The following is a 23,747-nucleotide window of genomic DNA, read 5'->3' as shown; positions in this document are numbered from 1 at the left end:
GTTCTGCGCGTTAGAATTTTCAAGGCGGCACTCGCTCGGAGACGCTTTTCGTCGCGAGTGGAGTCGTCTGTTATACGCCTTCCGCCTATACAACTTCTTCCCAGAGTGCTGAAGATCAGGCGTGACCGGGCCCAAGTTATTTTTGTGGCTACGGACTGGGCTCGAAGAGTATGGTATCCCAAGCTACTCAGTATGAGCATCGATCCCCCGTTCCATCTGCCTCTTCGGGAGGATCTTCTGTCGCAGCAGCAGGGGACGGTCCTCCACCCGAACCTGTTCAGCCTCCACCTCTATGCTTGTTGTTTGAGCGTCGACAGTTGACACCTTTCGATTTTCCTCCCGAAGTCTGTGTCGTCTTGGCAGCCAGGCGTCCCTCCACTAAAATGGTGTACGCCTGTAGGTGGAACAGATTTGTGGCATGGTGCACAGCTAAGACTGTGGATCCCCTTTCTGCCCCGCTTTCTGAGGTTCTTCTGTTCCTTCTTAATTTGGCCCAGAAGGGCTCTGCTCTGGGCACTGGTAAAGGTTATCATTTGGCTATCTCTGCCTTCCTACAGCTTCCTGATCAGCCTTCTCTTTTTAAGTCCCCGGTTGTTAACCGTTTTCTTAAGGGCATTACGCATACGTTCCCACCCGTGCCCTTCATAATGCCTCAGTGGGACTTGAATCTTGTCTTGACTTTTCTGATGTGCGCTCCCTTTAAGCCCCTTCATAACTGTCCCTTACGTCGTCTTACTCTCAAGACGGCTTTCCTGGTAGCTAACACCTCTGCCAGGAGAGTGAGTGAGCTCCAGGCTCTTTCTTCCAAACCTCCTTTCCTTTCTGTTCATGTGGACAAGATGGTTCTGAGGACACGTCCTTCTTTCTTGCCAAAAGTTTTCGCGCCCTTCCACTTCGGGCAGACCATCACTTTGCCCACCTTTTTTCCGCCTCCTCATCCTTCACGGGAAGAGGAGCGGCTCCACCGTCTGGACCCAAAACGTGTGCTCGCATTCTATCTGCAGCGTACACAGCAGTTCCGGGTGGATGATCAGCTCTTTGTTGGCTACGTGTGCGCCACAAGAGGTTGGGCAGTGCACAAACAGACCATCTCCCGGTGGGTCATTCTGTGCATCAAAGCATGTTACTCCTTGGCCAAGAAGGAGCCTCCTGTGGGTCTGCGTGCCCATTCAACCAGGGCAACTGCAGCCACTACTGCCTTGGGACGCGGTGTCTCCTTGCAGGATATTTGTCAGGCAGCTACGTGGGCCTCGCTACACACGTTTACCAAGCACTACTGCCTTGACAGTCATGTCCGGAGAGACAGCTTCTTTGACCGTTCTGTGCTCGGTGACTTTCTGGTGTAATCTTGTTCGCAGACCCACCACCGGGGTTGGTATTGCAGGGGTATCTATTCTAAGGTAAGGAATCTATCACTAACGTGTCTCTTTCAGATGCACAAGTTACTACTTGTGTAACGATATATCTGTAAGAGACATTAGTTAGTGATAGATTCCTTACCGCCCCACCCATCCTCCCCGTTCTGCGAACTGATTACTAGGGTTAAGGTCATCCCTTTTAGGGCCCTAGTTTTATGCACCAAAGGTCAGTTTCTCGCATGACACTGCGTTTAGGCGCGAAAAGTTGTGTACAGAACTGACGTCCGCGCGCACGGTGGTCCCCAAGTAGCCTCCGTGACGTCGTCCCGGCGTGCACGACGCCAGTGACGGGTGCAGAGCCGCACGGCACCACCTACTGGCGCGCAGGGTTACTGCTAAGCAGAAAACTTTCCGGATCCAGATTGACGCCTGGGGATTATTCTAAGGTAAGGAATTTATCACTAACTAATGTCTCTTACAGATATATAGTTACACAAGTAGTAACTTGTGCGTTTGTGGCATGTAGTGCTGTAGATTCATTTGTGCCTCCCCTCCTCCCCAAAAACTTGTGAAGGTTGCAATTAACTACTCGACATTATATTTGCATGTTTTTCTCACCACAATACATTATCCTTTACACTCCATCCTCACCTGCTAAGCTGAAAAATAATCTAACAATGGAGTCGAGGACAATACGCACTGTAAGCAAGATGAGAAGTCACTACATCATGTGACACGAAAAGCTTCTTCGAACAAAACAACTTGCACACTTCCAGTCCAAATTATTAATGGCGAACTTATGCTAAGCATGTGAATCTACAGCATTACAGCCCAAAAACAGATGTTTACCGGGTAGGTAACGTTCGCCATATATATGTGTGTTGGTGAGCCTTGTCAGTAAATTGCTTCCGTTGCCGCTCAGCTCCTTCTGGTAGCTGTTGCCCCCTGATCCTTCCAGGTTGTGTGTTCGAGGCCCCTGATCCCTGGTTGTCCAGTGGAGAGCACCTCTTTATTGCTTTTCTAAGTCTATTATTCCTTTTTTCACTTCTCTCCATTTCTCCTCTTTTGGCACCTTTTTCCCTTCCATGCCCTTGCTGCTGTTAGTCACTCGCGGCCCAGCCCCCTTCCTGCGCTGTTTCCCTTTTCCCTCCTCCCAGCTGTTCAGCCCTCCGCAACACTGATTAATGGCAGCCGCTGTGTGGCTGTGCCACTGGCGTTTGAGGGTGCACCAAAGGCAAGCCCATCTGTACCCAGTGCCACTGACCCTGGTCCTCAGTCCATCCACCGCTATGACTCCAGCGCCCTTCACGCACTCAACATTGGACGTTCCACCGCCAACCACTTTACGTTGCCGAAGAACACCCAAGTCCCATTCACCTGCTGCAACTGCACCTTCGCCTGCCTCTGCACGCCAGTCCCACCAACCATTAGGACCGGACCTGACCACCTTATATGCATCCGACTCAACACCAGCTCCCTCAAAAGGCACACTGTGGAGATCTGGGACCTGCTCGACTCCGTCTCCTACGATGTCGCCTTCTTCACGTAAACTTGAAAGAACCCCACCTCAGCCTCAGACATCGCAACTGCAATCCTCGATGGCTACAAAATCATCCAGTGGGCCCCGTCAACTGATGAGGAGGCATCGCAATCGCACACTCAAACACCCTCCACCTCACAATCCGCTCAGATGACCACTCACCTGACATGGAGCACCTCCACTTCCAGATCCAGACCAACCTGAATGCCACCCTCTGCAGCACCTTCGTCTACAATCCTTCCGGACCCTTCCCCCCTTCAGCGAAGCCATAGCCTACTTCATTGCTCACCATGCTCTCGCCTCGACAGACTACATCCTCTTCGGCGACCTCGATTTGCCACCATTGGACTCAAACACCTGGTCACATCGCCAACCCACTCAACAGGACAAATGCTCAACCCCTTCTTCTCTGCATGTGACCTCTCCATCAGCCACATCCTGAGCCACACTGGACCGACCACCACTGCGTCTACTTCTCCTTCACCAAACCTACCGTTCTCCACCACGCCCACCATGATCCTCGCAGAAGCTGGATCAAGTTCACCGATGACCAGCTCACCAACGCCCTCAGCAAAGCTATTCCACCAACACCCACGGACGCCAACACCTCGGCACGCAACCACCAGTGCTGGATCTCCGACTGCGCCAACACACTGGCTCCCCTCGGGAAACATTCAGACAAGCAGCCGTCCCAGAAAGCCAGCTGGTTCTACCCCACCCTCCAAAAATGCAGGTGCACCTAAAGACTGCTCGAGAAAAGATGGAGGAGCAGCAAGATCATGGCAGACCACTCAGCCTTCAAAACCGCCATCACCGCACATCACTACCTCATCAGAACAACTAAGAAAGCAGCCACCCAGGAACATATCAACGCCAATGCATGCAACAGCAAATAACTCTTCGCTGTGATCAAAGAATTTGCCAAATCCAGATCAGAGACAGCAGACAATCTCCTCCTCAAGATCTCTGCGACAACCTAATCACCTTCTTCCACTGCAAGATCAAGGAGATCTGCGACAGCTTCAAAACAGAAGATCCACCCACCCTACCCGCAATCAACACACTCGATGGCTCCAGACCCCAGCAGACCGTGTCCAACTGAAACACCCTCACCTCCGACTACTCCTTCAGAATCATTTAGAGCATCCACTCCGGAGCCCCTCCGATCCCAGCCCACACCACATAGTCAACAAAGCCTGGCACCTCCATTGCAACCGAACTCTGCTGCACCATCAACTGCTTCATCGAGTCCGTTACCTTTCCGGAAGACTGAAAGCATGCAGAGACCAGTCCCCTGGTGAAGAAGCCCTCTGCCAGCCCGACTGACCTCAAGATCTACAGACCCATCTCTCTGCTCTCCTTCCAAGCCAAACTCATTGAGAAAGCCATCAATCCACAACTCTGAATTCATCAAAACTAACAGCATCGTGGACTGCTCCCAATCAGGCTTCAGAAACAACAGCAGCACCAGGACCCCTAACTTCACCGCTACAGATGACATCCGCACCCTCCTTGACCGAGGCGAAACCGATGCCCTCATCCTCCTGGACCTCTCAGCAGCCTTCAGAACCATGTCCCACCACACCCTCTGCGACAGACTTCCTGACGCCGGCATCCGCGACAAAACCCTAGAATGGATCCGCTCCGTCCTCACCGGCAACAGTCGGACTTCCACCATTCAACTCAGAATCCATGGTGATCAGCTGCGTAGTGCCTCAGGGATCCTCCCTGAGCCCCACCCTCTTCAACATCTACATGGCTCTGCTTGCAACCATCGTCTGAAGCCACGGACTAAACATTCTCCTAAGCAAACTACACTCAACTGATCCTCTCCCTCACAGACGAGCCCACAGCCACCAAGAGCAACTTCCACAACGTGATGAAGGCAGTCGCAACCTGGATGAAGGACAGCTGCCTCAAGCTGAAATTAGACAAGACTGAAGTCTTCTTCTTGGGCTCCATCCCTTCTGCCTGAATGAAGGGCACCTGCCACAGTCTCAGCTCCAACAAGACCAAAGTCCTCATCTTGTGCTCCACCCCCTCCGCCTTGGATGACTCCTATTGGGTGCTCTAAACCCCACATCCACTGATACAGACGAAACATGCACAAAACCTCTGCATTATCCTAGACTCCTCGCTCTCAATAAAACGCCAAATCAAGGCTGTTTACTGCACCTGCTTCTACACGCTCTGCCTGCTTTGTAAGATCTTCAAATGGATCCCCACCAAGTCCAGGAGACTCGAAGCAGACTCGACTACGGCAACACATTCTTTGCCGACACCACAAAGAAACTCCAAAAGAAACTTCAGAACATCCAGAACGCCTCCGCCAGACTCCTCCTGAACATCCCTCGCCGCAGCCATATCGCCGGCCACCTGAGAGATCTTCAATGGCTTCCTTTTAGCAAAAGAATTCCCTTTAAGCTCCTCTTGTGCGCCCAAAAAGCCCTCCACAATGCCGGACCCGCATACCTCAACCACCATCTCCTTCTACACTCCCGCCAGCTCCGCTCTGCCCAACTGACCCTGGCCACCATCCCACGGATCCGCAAGACCAAGACTAGAGGAAGATCTTCTCCTACCTCGCTGCAAAGACCTAGAACTCCCTGCCTCTGCACCTCAGGTATGACCAACGCTGCCACAATTCAGGAAGGACATCGAGAGCTGGCTCTTCAACTGAACAGCAGATCCACCCCCTCCCGCCCCTCTCAGCTCCTTGAGACCCTCACAGGTGAGTAGTTGTGCTGTATAAGAAGCCTGATTGGTTGTGTGTGTGTGTGCGTTCGTTAGTTCGTTCTTGGGTCTTTGAGCGTAGGATCTCTTCAGTGAGGATACTTGCAATGCAGAACCAGAATTACAAGTAAGTAACATTTTCTTACATTAATGTGGGTGAAACTTAAACTATTATAATGTAAAAAAAAAAGTGTGCAATGAAACATTAAGCATTTTAACTTTTAGTTGAGAAGCTGTTTTAGCAGGTAGCAGTCATACATTACAATTTTATAATTTCTTTTGTTCGATGTATCTTATTTCCTTTCATAGCTGTTAAATCAATTAAGAAGCAGCACTTGGTGGAGGTCCGATCCATGGCAAATCCTCCTGGTGCCGTGAAGCTAGCACTGGAGTCCATATGCTTGCTTTTGGGTGAAAGTACAACGGATTGGAAACAGATCCGTTCCATCATTATGCGGGAGAACTTTATTCCCACAATTGTGAATTTTTCTGCTGATGAGATCAGGTAAATTAGTTATGTTGTTACTGCTGACTTTATAAATACTTTTCTGTAAAATGTTGTCTGATTAAAATAGCTTTTACTGCCCTCAACAGTACTCCTGTATCACAGATATCTGAAAGAGACACGTTAGTGATAGATTCCTTAACTTAGAATATCCCCAGGCGTCAGACTGGATCCGGAAAGTTTCGCTTAGCAGTACCCCTGCGCGTCAGTAGGTGTCGTCGTGAGGCTCCGCGTCAGTCACTGACATCGTAAGCGCCGAGATGACGCCACGGAGAGTACTTGGACGCCACCCATGCACGCTGACGTCAGTTCTTTCTTTTTCCGCGCCAGCAAGCGCAGAGCCGGATTGAGCACGTACCTTAGTCACTTTTTTACTACTATTTTGAGACTTTTTGTCTCCTCTCTTATCTCCTGGTGCACTTAGGGATGCCCGGCTTTGTCCTGTGGGGCCTGTCGCCAGAATATGTCGGTGGCGGACCCTCACGATGTTTGCCTCTACTGCCTGGAGACTGCCCACGACTCCTGGGACTGCCGGGATTGTCGAGCCATGGCCCCCAAGGCTTTGCGGGAGCAGCGTAGGAAGTTGCTGGTGGTCCGGCATTCGTCACGCTGCTGCTCCGGGTCCAGGGACCGTTCCCGTGACCGCTCGCGGGGCCGGAGCCGTCGCTCCTCAGGCTCCAAGTCTTCGCCTTCGGATTCCGGTAAGCGACGCCATAAAAAGAAGTCGAAGAAGCGCGTTTGCTCTCCGAAGTCTCCCTGTCGCTCCCCAGAGGCGGACGCTGTGGACAGGGGTTTCTCCCCGGAGGCTCCCCTGGAGCCTGGATGTCCCATGGCCTACCCGCCATACCCGGGTCCGTCGGCGACTCCCGAACAGGTGCAAGAATTCCCTGCTACCATGGACCGCCTTTTTAGGCCTTTGGCTCCCGCCGGCGCGCCTTTTGGCCCCACGGTCCTGTGTCCAGATCCTGTTGGCCTGGCGGCTCCGCCACCGGTGCCACAGGATCCTGCGCCAGTGGCTCCGGCGCCGCGAGGTGCGGTGTTGCCGGCCCCAGCGTCGCCCTTGGCGTCTCCCTGGGTGCTGTTTATTCCTCCTTTGCCCCGGTTCCAGGACCTTTTTGTTCCAGCCTGGGATCTGCATTGGGAGACGGCGCTGGTCCCGACGCCGTTCGTCCCTTCTCCGGCTCCGGCTTTGCTGCCGCGACTGGCTCCCTCTACGCCAGAGGCGGACGAAGACTGGGAAGGGTCCGAGGACCCTCTTGCCCGGCAGTGTGACTCCGAGCAGGATTGGGTGGACGACTTGGAGGAGGCAGGCGACCTTGATGTCTCCTCTGTCCCGGGGTTGGGCTCTCCCCCCCCCCCCCTTTTCCCCTTGCCTACGATGGAGGAAGGTGCCTCCTACACGATGTTCCTCCGTCAGGCGGCGGAGGCCCTCAATCTTGACCTCCCCACAGTGGCCCTCAAGACCAAGCTCCTCACGAGGTGTTCCAAATGGCGTCAACTTCATCGGAGCCGTTGCTTCCCTTCAATGACGCCCTTACCGACGTCCTCTTGGGCACCTGGTCGAGGCCGGCCACGCAGGCCCCGGTGGTTAAAAACGTCGCCAGGCGCTGCCGACCGGCGCCCGGTGACCCCGCCTTTTTGACTACTCTCCCTACACCTGAGAGCCTGGTCATTCAGGCCTCGACGTCAGAGTGCTTTTCCTACGGCGCTGCCAGATAAGGATTCTAAATGGCTGGACCACTTCGGGAAGCGGTTGTTCTCTTCGGCCAGCTTAGGGCTGAGATCGGTGACCACCGCCTGCTTGTTGGGCCGCTACTCCCACGTGGTGTGGGATGCCGTTGCTCAGGTGTTGCCTCAGTGTCCTGAGGAGGTGCAGGCTGTCCTTTCTCAGGCAATTGCTGAGGGTAAGGATGCGGCTAAGTTTGCCATTCGGTGTGGGTTGGACACCGCTGACTCATTGGACAGGGCGATTTCTACAACTGTGGCGTTGCGCCGTCACGCCTGGTTGCATTCGACTGGGTTCTCGCCTGATGTCCAAAGCTCGCTCATGGACATGCCCTTTGATAACACCCGCCTGTTTGGCGACAAGGCTGACAGTGCCCTGGAGCGCTTTAAGGAACTTTCCGGATCCAGTCTGACGCCTCGGGATATTCTAATTTAAGGAATCTATCACTAACTAATGTCTCTTACAGATATATCGTTACACAAGTAGTAACTTGTGCGTTAAGTGAATTAGGCTAAGAGTTATGGTATTCTGAATCCAGATGTGTGGTATAAGTACTTTTTAAGGATTAAAGCACGCAAATTAAAGCAAATGAGTTCTGGAATTGTTTCTTAATGCTACTAATGACATTTTATCATTAAGAATAACTAGGATGGTTTCAAAAAGTTAATGATACGAAGTGCTGAAAATTAATGCTTAGATTTTAAGAGATTCCAAGTTTATTAAATGGTTGAAGACAGTTCTTTAAAAGATTATTGTTTGAAATGTTATTAAAATTATTCATAAGTAATTACCAAACAGTTAATACTTCCTGAAAATATTGATTTTGTTAATTCATTGTTCGACTACTTTGTACCTAAAGAGATTTCCAACACGTCTGTTTTTTTTCTTCTGTTTTTCCCCCATCTCCTTTATTGTTGGTGGAGAAGAAATTATGCTAATCTGGTAGACTTCTTTTTAAAAAAAAAAAAAATGTTCATTGAGTTTTCAATTTATAGACCTTCAACATCCGCAGTTACTTGTCTAACAGTGATAAAATTAATACATTACATGTTTTCACATTCCAACACAGCACATCACATTTTTACTACACATAGGCTTTACTAATAGATGGGAACTCAAGATCCTGTTACTGCGTTAGTGTACATCACTCCGTCCTCGGCTCCTGTCATGGCACCCTGGCCACATGGCAGTCACATAGCCCAGTTATGCCTGCAGGCGCCTAGTGAGCATTCGTTTAATTGCCAGGGACCAGTGTCTAGGTGATGCAGTCAGTGCTTATAATGGCATCGCAGTGTCCTGCAAACAAAGGTGTGCTGTGCTGACCAGACATGCGCTATGGTACTTCGCTATTCAAGGAGCGGAGCCAGCAAGTAAATGGGGACCAGATATCTTTTGGGCCGGCATAAGTTCCCAGTAGCATGTCAATTGTTTTTTGCAATATGCAACTCCTTTTAACCAGGCATTTATGTCTGGGACTGACATCTTACCCCAGTGAATAGCCACCCGTCGCTTGGCCAGTAGGAGTAACATCGCTGTGAGACGTCGTCTTATTGTGGGGATGTGGTACACATAGCCCAAAACCGCCACCATTGGCGCTCTCCACAGCCTCTGACCAGTTATGCATTCTGTGTGTCTTAACACCTCCAACCAGAACCCAGCCACGCGTGAGCAGTCCCAGGCCAGGTGTAGGAGGGTTGCCTCTGGTGTCTCACAGCACCAGCATTTAGTATCTGGCCATAAACCCATGCCATGCAGTTGAACTGGGGTGCAGTATAATTGTTGCAGGAATTTAAAGTGTATTAATCTGAGGCAGTAGTTCGGGGAGAGCTGCTCAAGTTGGCAGCAGCAGAAAGTCCATTGTGAATCCGGGATAGGAGAACTCAGTTTGACATCCCAGGTACTGCACGATTTTGGAATAGTAATCCGGGATGTACGCTGTGTGATGGAGTAGATGTGAGTGATTAATTTACGAGCAGATGACTCTATGAACATATGCTCCAGCGCTGGAACTGGCGGCGGGGCGGTGGGGAATGTATCATGTATTGCTCAAAAGGCTGCCTGCAGTTGGCTGTATAGTAATATGTCCAGTGGTGCCAACTGGGGAGACCCTCTTAATTGTTGCGGGGAGAGAAATTGGCTCTCTGGGTACAAGTCCGCCAGTGTGTTAATGTTAAACTGGCGAGCTCGAACCAGTGTACCCTGCTCCATTAGTGGGGGGGGGGGGATTTGGGGGTTTTTAGCTAGCAGGATGGATGGTGCGTATAGCATGGCCAGGTTTGCTCTTTTACGGAGTCGCTCTCATGCTAATCGCAATGTCTCTGTTGTGTCTTATGTCTTGCCTGGGGTGCTTGCAGCTTTTATAAAGCGCTGTGGTTAATGGTAGGGGAGCAAATCGATCTATTTCAATAGCTACATGTGGCTGAAATGGCGTTAGGTGTGGCCAGAAATTAAGAAACTGGGCTTAAGCACAATACGCATATAATGTAAAATCTGGGGCATCATTGATGGTGGGAGTGACCCTCTTTGGTGCACCTCCCGATACACCTCCAACAGGCGAGGAGCGTCTTGTATTCTTAGTAGAATGCTGAGATGAGCCCATCGGACCCAGGAGCCTTATCACCTGGTAGGCTTTGTATGACTTGCTGTATGTCCTCAGCAGTGAAAGGCTTGTCTAGATAGTCACAGTGTGCCCCACTCAGCCATAGTAGCTAAATCGTGTCTAGATATTCCAATATTTCTGGGTCTTTGGGGGACGACACTGCATTGTATCGTTGGGTGTAAAAGTTTTTCATAGTGTCTAGTACGTCAGTTCGTGAGTGGACCAGCGGTGAATCGGGTGGATTGAGCTCGTAATATAGGTGGAAGCCCTGGAGGGTTTTAGCAGATTCACCAGCATCTTGCCAGGGCGATCGCCCTCCTTTATCGCTGGGCCTGCGCGTGTTTATGTAGGAATTTGATTTCTCTTTCGGCTTCCTCCTGCAATGTAGTTATCTTTTCCCTGCTTGCGACTCCGTATGATGTCACTGGACCCATAAGAAGACCTCGTCGGCGTGCTGACGGCAGTCCCCTTTTTTTCGCTCCCTCGACACGTCTCGTTTTTTTCTAGGACTCTCCATTTTACATGGGATAACATTGTTTCTATCTATACTTCTTTTTGCAGTGAGAATGACTACTTAAAAGAAGTCAGGTTTCACGCCCTGCGGCAAGTGTGGGGGTCATATGTCCATCACAGATCCCCACAACGACTGTCTATGGTATCTTTTTTTCAGACGACGACGTCGAAGGGTGTTCAAAGCTGTCGGGAGATGAACCCGAAGGCGCTGAATGGGCCTGAGGCGAAACCCTTCATGGCGCAGGCAAAAAAAGATGAGCGGTCGCAATAGATCATAGTCGACCTCGCATATTTCGAAGTTGAGGAAGCATATGAAAAAGAGAAGACATGGGTCTGGACATCGGTCTTCAAAGGGCTGGACTTCAAGGCTGGCCTCCCCCGTCAAGTGTCGTCATGAGAAGGATGTCATCTCGCCGTCGCCTACTCTTCCGCAGACGACTCTGGGCCCACTCTCCGGCGTCGGTGGATTCGCCGGCGCCCAGAGATTTTCCGGCCTGCAGAGAATGTTCTTCAGCTCCTGAGGCCTTGCCTGTACCGGGTCCAGTGTCTCCGACACCACAGCCTCAGCCCCCTGTAAGGCCTCGAATGGATCCAGACCGAGGAGCTTCAGATACTTATCCTCCGTTTCCAATACCAGGAGCGGATCCGTCGCATATCCTTAATGCGATGTTTGGCATGTTTGCTAAGGTACTTTACCCTACCGGTGTGTCGTCTGGCCCTGTGGGTCCGCTTACCTTTAATTTGGGCATCCCCCAGCAGTATGCCCAGGCACCTTTCGTGCCTTTCATGCCGACGGCTCCGCCATGGCCGTTTTCTGCGCCGAGGTTTTCGAATCTGATACCTCAATCTCCAGCGCCATCTGGTGATGGGTAGACGTCTTCCTTGATTTGAGCAGCGCCGTTGCCCACTTTGGAAGGTACTCCTTCGACGCCAGCGCCGTTGTCACCAGAGCTGCGGCTGGTGCCACCGATCCAGAAGCAGTGTTCCAGGAGGGAAGTGCAAAGACTGCTGGAGGAAGAGGAGTACCAGCAAGAACATGAGGAAGGGGAGACCCTCGACTCAGTGGACGACTTTGAGGGTCTACAGCAGGCCAGTGGCCTGGATACTTTCCCGGAGTGGGAGCTTTCTTCTCTGAAGGCCTTGCCTTCACAGGACGTTGCCACTTACCACACAGCCATCAGGAAGGCTGCTGATCTGTTGGACCTTCAGTTACCCTCAGCTGAGATGAGGTCAAATATATTGACTTAAGTGTTGCATTCTCCCTCCTCTTCTGTTGAACCTCTGCTGCCTTTTAACGAGGTGTTGACGGAGCCGATTATGGAGGTGTGGCAGAAGTCCTTGTCTGCCCCTGCAGTCTCTAGGTCAGTGGCAAGACGCTATAAGCCTGCTCCTGGCGATCCAGCTTCCTCTCCTCTTTGCCAGAAAGCTTGGTAGTTTAGGCTTCTTGTTCCAAGCAGTCAACTGGGTTGTTTCTTACCACCCCGGGGGATAGAGACTCAAAAAAAACTTGAACAGTCTGCCAAAAAGGTGTTCTCCTCAGCAAGTATGGCTCTGAAGTCAACAGACGCCACATGTTTGCTAGGAAGGTGCATTCTGATGGATACATCTGCCAGTGGATTCCTCACCTTTTGAATATCCCCTGCGCCAGCATTCCACGGAACTTTTCTTTCCCAGCACTCCACGTCGACGTGGGCGACGTCATAATGCATCGGCTCCGCTCGCGACTCCATACGACGTCACCGGAGCCATAAGAAGCCCAGTTCCCTTTTTTCCACGCCGTCGACGCGCAACGGTTTTTTCCAGTGCTCTCTAGCTACTTTGTAGTGTTGCTGTGTAACTGTTGAAAATCTGGTATGTCTTCGACGAGGAAGTCCGCCCTGTAGGGAATGTGGAGGTCTAATGTCCATGACTGATCCACATCAAGACTGCTTGTGGTGCCTTTCTTCGGACCACGATGTGGAAGATTGTGCGTGCTGTAGGAGGATGAATCCTAAAGCACTGAAGGAGAGGAAGACTAAACTCTTTATGAAAAAGATCGGTGAGGAGAAGAAAGGGACGAAGAAGGAGAAATCGAAGGCGGGAGTCGTCGACTTCGAGGTCGTCTAAGTCGAAGAAGCATCATAAAAAAGAAAGCATTCTTCTCGACGTCGGTCCTCGAAGAGCAGGAAATCGAGGTCGACTTCGCCCCGTCAGCGTCGAAGCAAGGACTTGTCTCCTTCTCCTTCGAAGTCTCCGAGAGGATCTCCTTCGCCGAAGCGGGCTCCAGCGGGTTCATCGGCGCAGTCCCCGGAGCAGTCACCGGCTCCGCCAAAGGCGTCGTCTCCGGTTCGAGTGGAGTCGGAGGTTTCTATTGATGAGCAGGAACAGGAAGAGCCTACTCCGGTGCCTGATGAATCTGCGGCTCTGGTAGAAGAGACTGCGGAGCAGACGCCAGATACTCCACAAAGGGATACAGGTTCTGTTCCTAATCCACAATTCCTGGCTCCAGGTACCGATTCGACGCAATTTCTAAATGCCATGTATGGTATATTTAATAGGGCGGCCTTCCCATCCGGAGCACCAACTGGTCCCGTGGGTCCTATGGCGTTTACGCTAGGGGTGCCGCAGCATTATGCTCAGGCCCCCTTTCTGCCCTTTATGCAGATGGCGCCTCCGTGGCAGTTTCCGGCGCCGACTGGGGGTCCGTCAAGGCTTCGGATGGAGCATCCAGTTTCGGAGCCTTCCTCGACGCCGTTGCCGACGCCGTCGGCGCCGCCGACTCTTTCTGTGGCTCCGCCGACTCCGGTACCTCTGGCTCCACCGACGCCGCGTACGACGTCGACGGAGGCCTCAAAGGGTATTGGAAGAAGAAGGAGGGTATAGAGCAGAGGTGGAGGAAGGTGAAGTGGACACTTCTGATGAATTTGAGGGAATAGAAGAAGCAAGTGGTTTGGATACAACCCCAGAGTGGGAACATACTTATGCAAGATCTTCTCCACCACAGGAATTGGCACCCTACCATGTGGTAATTAAGAAGGCCACTTATCCGTTAGATTTGCAGCTGCCCGCTGTGGAGTACAAGTCTAACTTGCTTGCGGAGGTGTTGCACTCTCCGACATCAACTTCGGAGCCTTTGTTGCCTTTCAATGAGGCCATCTTGGAGCCGGTTTTGGAGGTGTGGAGGAAACCTCTTTCTTCGGCGGTTTCCAGGCAGGTGGCAAGAAGGTACAGGGTGGCACCTGGGGATCCTGATTTTTTGTCAACGCATCCATCTCCGGAGAGCCTAGTTGTGCAGGCTTCTTGTTCGAAACATGCTTCGGGTGCTTTCCCTCAGTCTCCAGCAGATAGGGAGTCCAAGAAAGTCGACCAGGCGGCTAAAAAATCTTTCTCTTCAGGAAGTATGGCACTGAAGTCATCTAATGCCACGTGCCTGCTGGGACGTTATGTTCATGCCTTGATGGACTCAATAAAATCTTTAGCCCCTAAATTGCCTGAGGGTGATAAGGCGTCCTTCTTGGAGGTGGTTGCGGACACTCAGGCGGCTGCCAGACAGGTGATCCAGTCAGGGCTGGATACGGCAGATTCGGTGGCAAGAATTATGGGTTCGTCTATAGCTGCGAGAAGACAGGCGTGGCTCCGTTCCTCTGGATTCTCTGCGGATGTTCAGGCCACATTGGTGGATCTGCCATTCGACGGACAGAAACTGTTTGGGGAGAAGGCAGACTCTGCCCTACAACGATTTAAGGACAGCAGATTGACGGCAAAGTCCTTGGGTCTGCAGGCATCTACTAGGGGTTCAGCTTTTAGAAAGTTTAGGGGTTTCGGAAGATCATCCTTTCGCTCCTTCCGACAGCCTCAGCAACAGCAGCAGCAACAGAATCCCCTCTATAGGTCCTATAGAGGGAGGCAAAGGGGTCGGAGAGGTTCTGGACGCAACCCCTCTTCTTCGTCGTCCTCCTCTGCTCCCAATGAGGCTTCAGGGAAGCAGCCCTAGATCCCCCATCCCGGATCATGTAAGTCCTGTGGAGGGTTGGGTGTCCTACTTTCTACGGGGTTGGAAATCTGTTACAACAGACCTTTGGGTTTTGAACCTCGTAGAGACTGGGTACGCCCTTCCCTTTCGGGAGTTTCCTCCCCCTTACCCTCCTTGCCAAGGTTATTGCTCGGAAGACCATCTGCTTCTCCTGCAGAAAGAGGTTCTAGCCTTGCTTCAGAAGGGTGCAATAGAGGTGGTTCCGGAGCAGGAAAGGGGTCAAGGATGCTACTCCCGGTATTTTCTGATTCCCAAAAAGGATGGCAGATTGCGTCCGATTCTGGACCTCAGAGTCTTGAACTTCTACCTGAGACAGGAGAAGTTCAAGATGCTGACCCTTGCGCAGGTTCTTCAGGCGTTGCAGCAAGGAGACTGGATGGTGTCGATCGACTTGCAGGATGCGTATTTTTATGTCCCAATCCTGACGTCGCACAGGAAGTATCTCCGGTTTACGGCTGGGTCGCAACACTACCAGTGTGCGGTCCTTCCGTTTGGTCTTACTACCGCACCTCGAGTCTTCACAAAGGTGATGGCAGTGGTGGCTGCTCATCTCAGGAGGTCGGGGATTCCGGTATTCCCTTACCTGGACGACTGACTTCTGAAGGCAGAGTCCCCAGAGATGGTGCAGCATCATCTGCAGGTAACATCTCAGCTGTTATTCGACTTGGGTTTTTCAATCAATGTGCCCAAATCTCACCTGGTGCCCTCTCAACGCAGCCTGTTCATAGGGGCGGTACTGGACACTACTGTGTGTCGAGCATTCCCTCCTCCTCAAAGGATTCTCGACATTCAGGAAATGGTCCCTTTATTCCACAATGGAGCGGTTGTTCCAGTTCTGAAGGTCCTTCGCCTGCTCGGTCTGTTCGCCTCCTGCATTCTGTTGGTCAACCATGCACGCTGGCACATGAGGGCGCTCCAGTGGTGCCTCCGCAGGCAGTGGTATCAGCACAACGGAGATCTCAGGGAGTCGATCAGGATCTCTGGAGAAGCTGCAGCGGATCTGTCTTGGTGGAGCGTGGAGGGCAATCTGTCCCAAGGAAAGCCCTTCCATCTTCCTCCATCGGTGGCCACAGTGATAACAGATGCATCCACCCTAGGGTGGGGTGCCCATCTGGGGGATCTGGAGATCAAGGGTCTTTGGTCTCCAGAGGAGAGGTTGCTTCACATCAACCTTCTGGAATTGCGGGCGATTCGTTTGGCGCTCAAGGCCTTCCTCCCTTCCCTTCGCGGTCAGTCAGTTCAAGTCCTGACGGACAACACTACCGCGATGTGGTATGTCAACAAGCGGGGAGGAGTGGGGTCGCGTTGTCTCTGCAGAGAGGCTCTGCGTCTCTGGTCCTGGGCTCAGGACCATCAGATTTGTCTGATGGCAAATCATCTGGCCGGGGTGCTGAACGTACGCGCGGACAGTCTCAGTCGGCAGTTCTCCGCCGATCACGAGTGGAGGCTCCATCCGGAGGTGGTTCGTTATGTCTTTCGGACGTGGGGAACCCCTCTGGTGGACCTGTTCGCCACACGCGAGAACGCGCACTGCCCGTCATTCTGCAGTCTCCAGTTTCCGATGCAGGGGGCGTTGGGGGACGCGTTTCAGTTGAGTTGGGGCTCACGACTCCTTTACGCGTTTCCTCCCATATCCTTGATTCCTCGGGTTCTGAGGAAGATTCGCCAAGACCGGGCCCAAGTTATATTGATCGCCCCGGATTGGCCAAGAAGGGTGTGGTATACAGATCTTCTCCACCTCTCCTCGTGCCCTCCGCTTCGTCTCCCTCTGAGGGCAGACCTCCTCTCGCAGTCGGAGGGGCAGGTTCTACACCCCCACCTCCAGAGCTTACACCTTCATGCCTGGAGATTGAACGGGGCAACCTGAGTTCTTTCTCTCTCCAACCTGATGTGGTGGACGTTATTTTATCGGCCAGGCGACACTCCACCAAGTTCATTTACTCCTACAGGTGGTCCAAGTTTGTTAAATGGTGTGGAGAGAGATCCATTGACCCTTTAAAAGCCCATCTTTCTGATGTGCACCAGTTTGCTCTTTCCTTGGCTCAGCAGGGCTGTGCTGTGGCCACGGTCAAGGGCTATCTTTCGGCCTTATCGGCTTTTCTATGCCTTCCTGATCAACCGTCACTATTTAAATCTCCGGTTGTTCTGAGGTTGATCAAGGGCCTTACAAACATGTTTCCTCCCACTCCTTTTGTAATGCCTCGGTGGGACCTTAATCTTGTTTTAACCTTTCTGATGGGGTCCCCTTTTGAGCCTCTACATAGCTGTCCGTTGAGGCTGTTGTCCTTTAAGGTGGTTTTTCTTGTAGCCATAACCTCGGCAAGGAGGGTGAGTGAGCTCCAAGCTCTTAGTTCTAGACCCCCTTTTCTTACATTACATGCTGAAAGGATGGTTCTGAGGACCAGGGCTGCCTTCCTGCCAAAAGTTGTTACTCCGTTCCATTTGGGGCAGTCTATTACTCTCCCTGTTTTTTATCCACCTACTCATCCTTCCAAAGAAGAGGAAAGACTCCATCGCCTGGACCCGAAGAGGGCTGTGAGTTTTTATCTGGACAGAACTAAAGACTTTCGTCTAGATGATAAACTCTTCATTGGCTACGTTGGTCATTCGAAGGGTAAAGCGGTGCACAAGCGCACGCTGTCGAGATGGATCATCCTTGCCATCAAGATCTGCTACGCCCTGGCTGGTAAGACTCCTCCTGAGGGCATTAGAGCTCATTCGACTAGAGCAAAATCATCTACATCTGATTTGGCCCGGGGTGTTCCTGTGGCAGATATTTGTAAAGCCGCGACTTGGTCCTCCCTCCATACTTTCGCGAAGCATTATTGCTTGGACTCTGAGATGAGGAGGGAGGGCCACTTCGCGCGCTCTGTTGCAAGACTTTCTGGTATAGGAAGGTGGACCCCCTCCTCCGGGAGTGGGGACTGCTGTGGAAATCTATTCACAAGGTGAGGAATCCCCTGGCAGATGTATCCATCAGAAGAACAAGTTACTTACCTTCGGTAACGCTTTTTCTGGTGGATACAGTATCTGCCTGTGGATTCCTCACTGGCCCACCCGCCTCCCCGTTGTCCACCTTTGTATACCATGAAATAAGTCTTGTTTGGAATGCTTGTACATTTGTTGGAAATGTTTGTTTATTTAGCATCCTTTTCCTTTATATACTGTGTATATGTGTTGGTATACTGTATACTGTGTATACTTTGAGTTGTCGTTGGTTCACCTGTTCGCCTCGAAGGCTCGGAAAAAATGGGTGGAACTGACGTCATCACGCCGACGTGGGCTTCTTATGGCTCCGGTGGCGTCGTACGGAGTCGCGAGCGGAGCCGATGCGTTATGACGTCGCCCACGTCGACGTGGAGTGTTGGGAAAGAAAAGTTCCGTGGAATACTGGCGCAGGGGATATTCACAAGGTGAGGAATCCACGGGCAGATACTGTATCCACCAGAAAAAGCGTTACCAAAGATAAGTAACTTGTTCTTCATGCACTAATGGACACTGTCAAGCAAGTAGCTCATAAGTTGCCTGAAGATGACGTGTTCATTTTTTGGAAGCGTTATCAGACACACAAGTGGCAGGCCGTCCGGTCATTCAGTCGGGTCTGAACATGGCTGACTCGGTCACAAGGCTAATGGGCTCCTCGGCTACCAGGAGGCCTGCCTGGCTTAGGTCTTCAGGTTTCTCTCTGGATGTACAGGCTACTTTGCTCGATCTACCCTTCGGTGGATCCAGATTGTTTGGCGCAAAGGCGGATTCTGTGCAGCAGTGCTTCAAGGACAGTAGGGCTACTGCAAGATCCTTGGGCCTGCAGTCCCAAGCCAGGAGCCAAGGATACAAAAGGTATCAAGGCTTTGGGAAGGCGGCTTCCTTTCGAGGCCATCAACAGCAGCAGCAACAGCAGAACCCTCTGTACAGGTCGTACAGAGGAAACGGTAGAGGCCGCCTGTGAGGAGCCTCTCGACTACAGTCTTCCTCCTCCTTTCCTGTGCCCACCACCGGTACCACGGGAAAGCAGTTCTAGATCCCCCATCATGGAGCATGCTGGTCCTGTAGGGGGCCGGGTGTCCCATTTTCTACAAGATTGGAAATCGGTTACTTCGGACCGTTGTGTTTTGAATCTTGTGGAAAATGGGTACGGCCTGCCTTTTCAAGAGTTTCCACCTCCTTAACATCCTCGCCAGTACTGGTGTTCAGATGACCATTAGTTGCTTTTGCGCAGGCAGTTTTTGCCTTGTTGCATAAAGGTGTCGTAGAGGTGATTCCTGTAGGAGAGTAGGGTCTGCTTTCTATGTTCACCCCCACTTTTTGCTTTTGCTTTACTGGTTTTTGACTTAGATGTGGCTGTGGGCCTGCTAATCAGACCCACAGCCCTGCTGTTCTCTCTCTAAATTAATACTATGTACTTTAGGTGCATAACCTAATTGGATAGGATAACCTTATTGGCCCCTGTACAGTGTACCTTAGGTACCCAGGGCATAGGTGTACCCTAGGCCTACCAGGGGCTGCAGCATGTATTATGCCACCCCTGGCCTTCCATTATGACACAACTGGCTGATCACTCAGCTGGGGCAAGGTCGTGTAATCACCCCTTGCTTAGGTGTAGTATTCCTATACCTACCTTATGTATAGACACATGTGTACCTATCAGCCACTCCTATGGCAGGCCTTAACAATCCTGGAGGCAGAGTGCTTGGTAACATGTGAGATAGTGCTCTAGCATGAGCTGAGCCGGTCTGCAGCTTTCGGAACCATGTCCTTATAGCTGTTCTATGATACAACCTACCATATACTCTTAAAGTGCCTTATAATCTTAAATGGTTATGGTAACTATGGTTTGGCTTTATCAAAACATATCGTGTAAGGTGTCTAACACTTTGGAATAATACCCCCTTCCCATTTCTGGTGATGAGGATATTATCCCTCCCTTCTAGAGGGAGAAGACATGTTGAAACCTACTTACCCGGTTAAAGTTAACCAGAGCCCCAGCATCACAAAATGGATGCTGCTGCCACGACACAAGTCTGACCTCCTGCTGCTGGGAGTGATCCTGGCACGGGAGGCTTGGACAATAGGTTTCCTGCCTTGGGAGGTGCGAGCATCACCCCAGACAGGCCTTAGTGTATTGGGGAAGGGAGGGATGAAAAACTAGACACTGCCTGGGGCACACAAGGTGTCCCGTGCATAGTCCAGTTCAAACCGGTGCTGGGGCACTCCAGCCCCAGTCCTGGCGCGAAACTGGACAAAGGGAAGGGGGTGTAACCACCCCCCTCCCAGGTCCCACCCATAAGGCGTGACCTAGCAGGCAACCCAGCCCCCCAGATTAGTATAAGTGTGGTAGCTGGGCCCCAGGAGATTAGATTATCCTGAACCTGCAACTTGAACAGAAACTCTGGACCTTCGACATTCGACGAAAGAAGAAGACTGAAGAATCTCCCTTGTGGCCAAGGAGTGGTCACTCTGTGCGAACAGGCACCATCAAGAGACTTACCCTTTGCTTTTCTGAAGTTCTACGAGGGACCGACTGCAGAGCCCGACCAGAGCCTTGACTTCCAGACTTCTCCGACCCTGATCCACAGCCGAGCTGAGATCCGTGGAGGCGACGAGAGACGTGGGACCGTTACCTGGGAAAAGTGGCGAGTATCTTCCAGCGCAGCTTCTGAGGCACCCTCGAAGCTGTGCACCGGGGATTGAGAAGCCCCAACCCCAAGCACCATCTGCACCGAAGATCAGCCCCCCACACTCCACGAGTCCTGCGTGGGGCCCTTCTGCATTCTCCTGCTTGCCGCGTCTGTCCGGTTGCTTGCCCGTTGGCTAGTAACCTTTGCGACGACACACCTTCGATTTTCCACTGCTGGTTTGGCTCCTCCAGACTGGCTCCTGCTCCGCTGTAAAAGAGAAGCACCCCAGACCTTCCTGGTCTGCACCAGAAGCAAGTCCTCCATTCTTCGTGGGTTCCGCTTGCCAAGGCTTGGTGAGTCCTAGTTCGACTTCGACGCCGCCGACAGCACGAGTCTTCCGTGGGACAGCTCGCCTCCTGGTCCTAGTTGTCCTCGACGTCTCCTGGTAGCCGTGGCTGCTGCGACAAGCTTCACCTCTTCACCTGCAATCTCCCGACATCTCCTGGTTCCTTCCTGGTTCCACGTGGTCACTGGCTAGTGACCCAGACTCTGTCCCTTCTGCTTGCAGGTATCCTTCCTTCTTGATCCCGGCCTTGGGATCCACCTGACACTCTTCACTGACTGCCTGTCAGCATCTTTCCTTCAGGCATCCATAGGAGTCGACAACGAAACCCGACGCAAGTTCACACCTATGCACCCGCAGCCCATGGGCTAGGTAACTTGGGTACTCCGGTGCTCATCAGGGTATTGACTATCCTAGTGTCTAGTTCTCAAGTCTCGACTTCCTAGCTACTCCAGAAGTGTCCTAAATCTTATTAATTCTGAACTGTACTATTTCTATCGATTATACGCATTACGCGTGAGTGTTTCCACTCTGCACCTGAATCCCGTGGGCCTCCCACTTCCTTACCTTGGGTAGTATAGTGTAGCCCCAGCGATGGCCTAGGCCTATCCTATTTCCGTGACAGTGGTCCTTATACCGCTTACTTAGTATATGGTTTGCGTGGCCCCTAGGGCCTAACTGTATTACTTACCTGTGTGACTTAATGTATGCTTGAATAAGACTGTGTTGTACTTACCTCGAATCTCATAAAGAGTGCTGAGGGTTTGACTAGAATAAATACACTTTATTTTACATATATATCTGTTGTGGTGTCCTTTCATTTGGTATTCAAGGGATTACATATGGTATAACAGCTGGCTTCACATGCCATTCAGAGTTTAGCCTAAGACTGCTCTTGTCCATGCTACCACTAGGATAGCTGGTCTATAAGGTTGACTTTACAACCAATCACCATAAGGGTTGTTTGGACTGATACAAGGTGTACACTAGAATTAGTGACCTCATATATCAGGCCAACCTCTCACAATTCCTGAGCAGGAAAGGGGTCAGGGATGTTACTTCAGTTATTTCCTGATCCCCAGGAAGGATGGTCCGTTGAGACCGATCCTGGACCTCAGGTGTGAGGAAGTGTCCTCTTTCTGCATAGTTGCTGTGAGAAAGTGTCTCTGTATATACTGTTCCTTAATAGGGACAGGGTGTACAGAGTCCACCGTCCCCAAGGGTTTGACAGAGGCTAAATTTAGATATAACCTTACTCTCTAAAGTGGTAGATTGGTCGAGCAGTAAAGCAGTATCAGAGGACAGTGTAAAGCATTTGTTGTACACACTCAGTCAGCAAATGGTCTCACACACTAATAACTGAACTCTAGGCTAATGGTTTATATAACAAAATATATGCTTGTTTTATTTTAGAAGCAACACTTGGCATTAAAATATACTTTCTCAGAATGAGATGCTTTATATAAATACTTTTGCAATAGGCAATTGACTTTTGTAAACAGTTACAAGTGGTTGCAATAGGCAACACTATTTTAAACACAACAATGCATTGAGCTCAATGGAAATTTCAAGTTATTTGCAACAGATTACTTTTAGGATTACTTTTGGAATTCCAAGACTGGATCCTAGATTCAGTCCTGGGTCAGTACTTAGAATCAAGTGATGAAAGTCAGCTTAATTACTGTGATGATTTTTAAACAATATTTAGCTATTTTAAAAGTTGACACTTGAGAGAGTTAGGCCCAATGTTATCCTATGAGGGATAGGGGGGCCTTGGTTGGTGGCTGCCGACTAGCACGCCACGCGGCTGTGGGAGCTGGGCTTCTGGTCACTTACTCAGGGCAAGTGGGGAAGTAGGTAGGTGTAGAGTTTTCACTGCCAGGGCCACTCGGGCGGCTGGGAGCAGGGTGCTTTTGAGCCTTCGGGCGCTCAATTGATTTCAATGGGAAATCTCCGGTTTAGAAAAAGACTGCAAGCTCGGGGACGAGGATTCTTCAGGTGCCACCACCACTTCGAGAGGTAAGTTGGGTGATTGGGTGATTGGAGGATAGGAAGGTACCCCGGGATTGGGCACAGGGGGCCGCGGGGCGCCGCGTGCAGGGGTGCCTTTTGGTGTCGGGAAATCTTACCCTCTGTTGATCGCGGTAGGGGGGGCACCTTGTTCTGAGGCTGCAGGCTTCTTCAGGAGGGTCGAGGGAGGTCCTTGGGTGCCGGACTCGGAGTCACAGTCACCGTGGGGTCGTCCTCGTGGTCTTTGTTCACTCTGGCACTGGCCAGGCTTGGCTGGTGCAGAGTGTGCTGGGTTCGCGGTTCCGGGCTGCTGCCGGGGATTAGAGGTAGGTTTTGTGTAGAGCCTCTACTCATGGGAGTCCCAGGGGCTTAGAGCCAAAAGGTAGCCAGGTCCTCCGGGGTTTGTGAGGTTGCTGGCCACGAGATGCTGGGTTGGAGCAGGAGCAGGTTCGAGGGTCGACAGGCCGGTAGGGATGGGGCTAAAGCAGTTGGTGGCTTCCTCTTCTTAGCAGCTGCAGGGCAGGTCTTCTTTCTTCTTGCTCTTCTTTGTATTTCGGAATCTGGAATCTGGGGAAGGAAGGTTCAGGGTGCCCCTAAATACTAGCTTTAGGGGCGTTACAGGTAGGTGAAGGGCAGGGACCAATGGGTGCCTGTCCTTGGGTGGGTACACACCCTATCCTGCCTCTCTCCTGTGGGAGGGGGGCAGTAGCCTACTCCTGATAGGGTAGGGCTTCCCATCTTCTAGATGGCGAGAGCCCGGGGATGTGCTTCACCTCGCCTCCCCCACCTG

General features: G+C 51.6%; 1 protein-coding gene across 1 annotated transcript in view; it reads left to right on the top strand.

Moving 5' to 3' along the window:
• Positions 1 to 23,747, top strand: part of DYNC1H1 (dynein cytoplasmic 1 heavy chain 1) — a 1,397,843-nt gene that overhangs the window by 761,529 nt on the left and 612,567 nt on the right. The window contains exon 52 of the mRNA XM_085626346.1: positions 5,941 to 6,136. Coding sequence (XP_085482472.1) covers positions 5,941 to 6,136 — 196 coding nt within the window. The remainder of the gene's footprint in view (positions 1 to 5,940; positions 6,137 to 23,747) is intronic.

The sequence above is a fragment of the Triturus cristatus genome, chromosome 9 (genome assembly GCF_964204655.1).
Source record: "Triturus cristatus chromosome 9, aTriCri1.1, whole genome shotgun sequence".
NCBI classification, from domain to species: domain Eukaryota; kingdom Metazoa; phylum Chordata; class Amphibia; order Caudata; family Salamandridae; genus Triturus; species Triturus cristatus.
The sequence above is the reverse complement of the archived record's forward strand: the minus strand, read 5'-3'. Positions and strand labels throughout refer to the sequence as shown.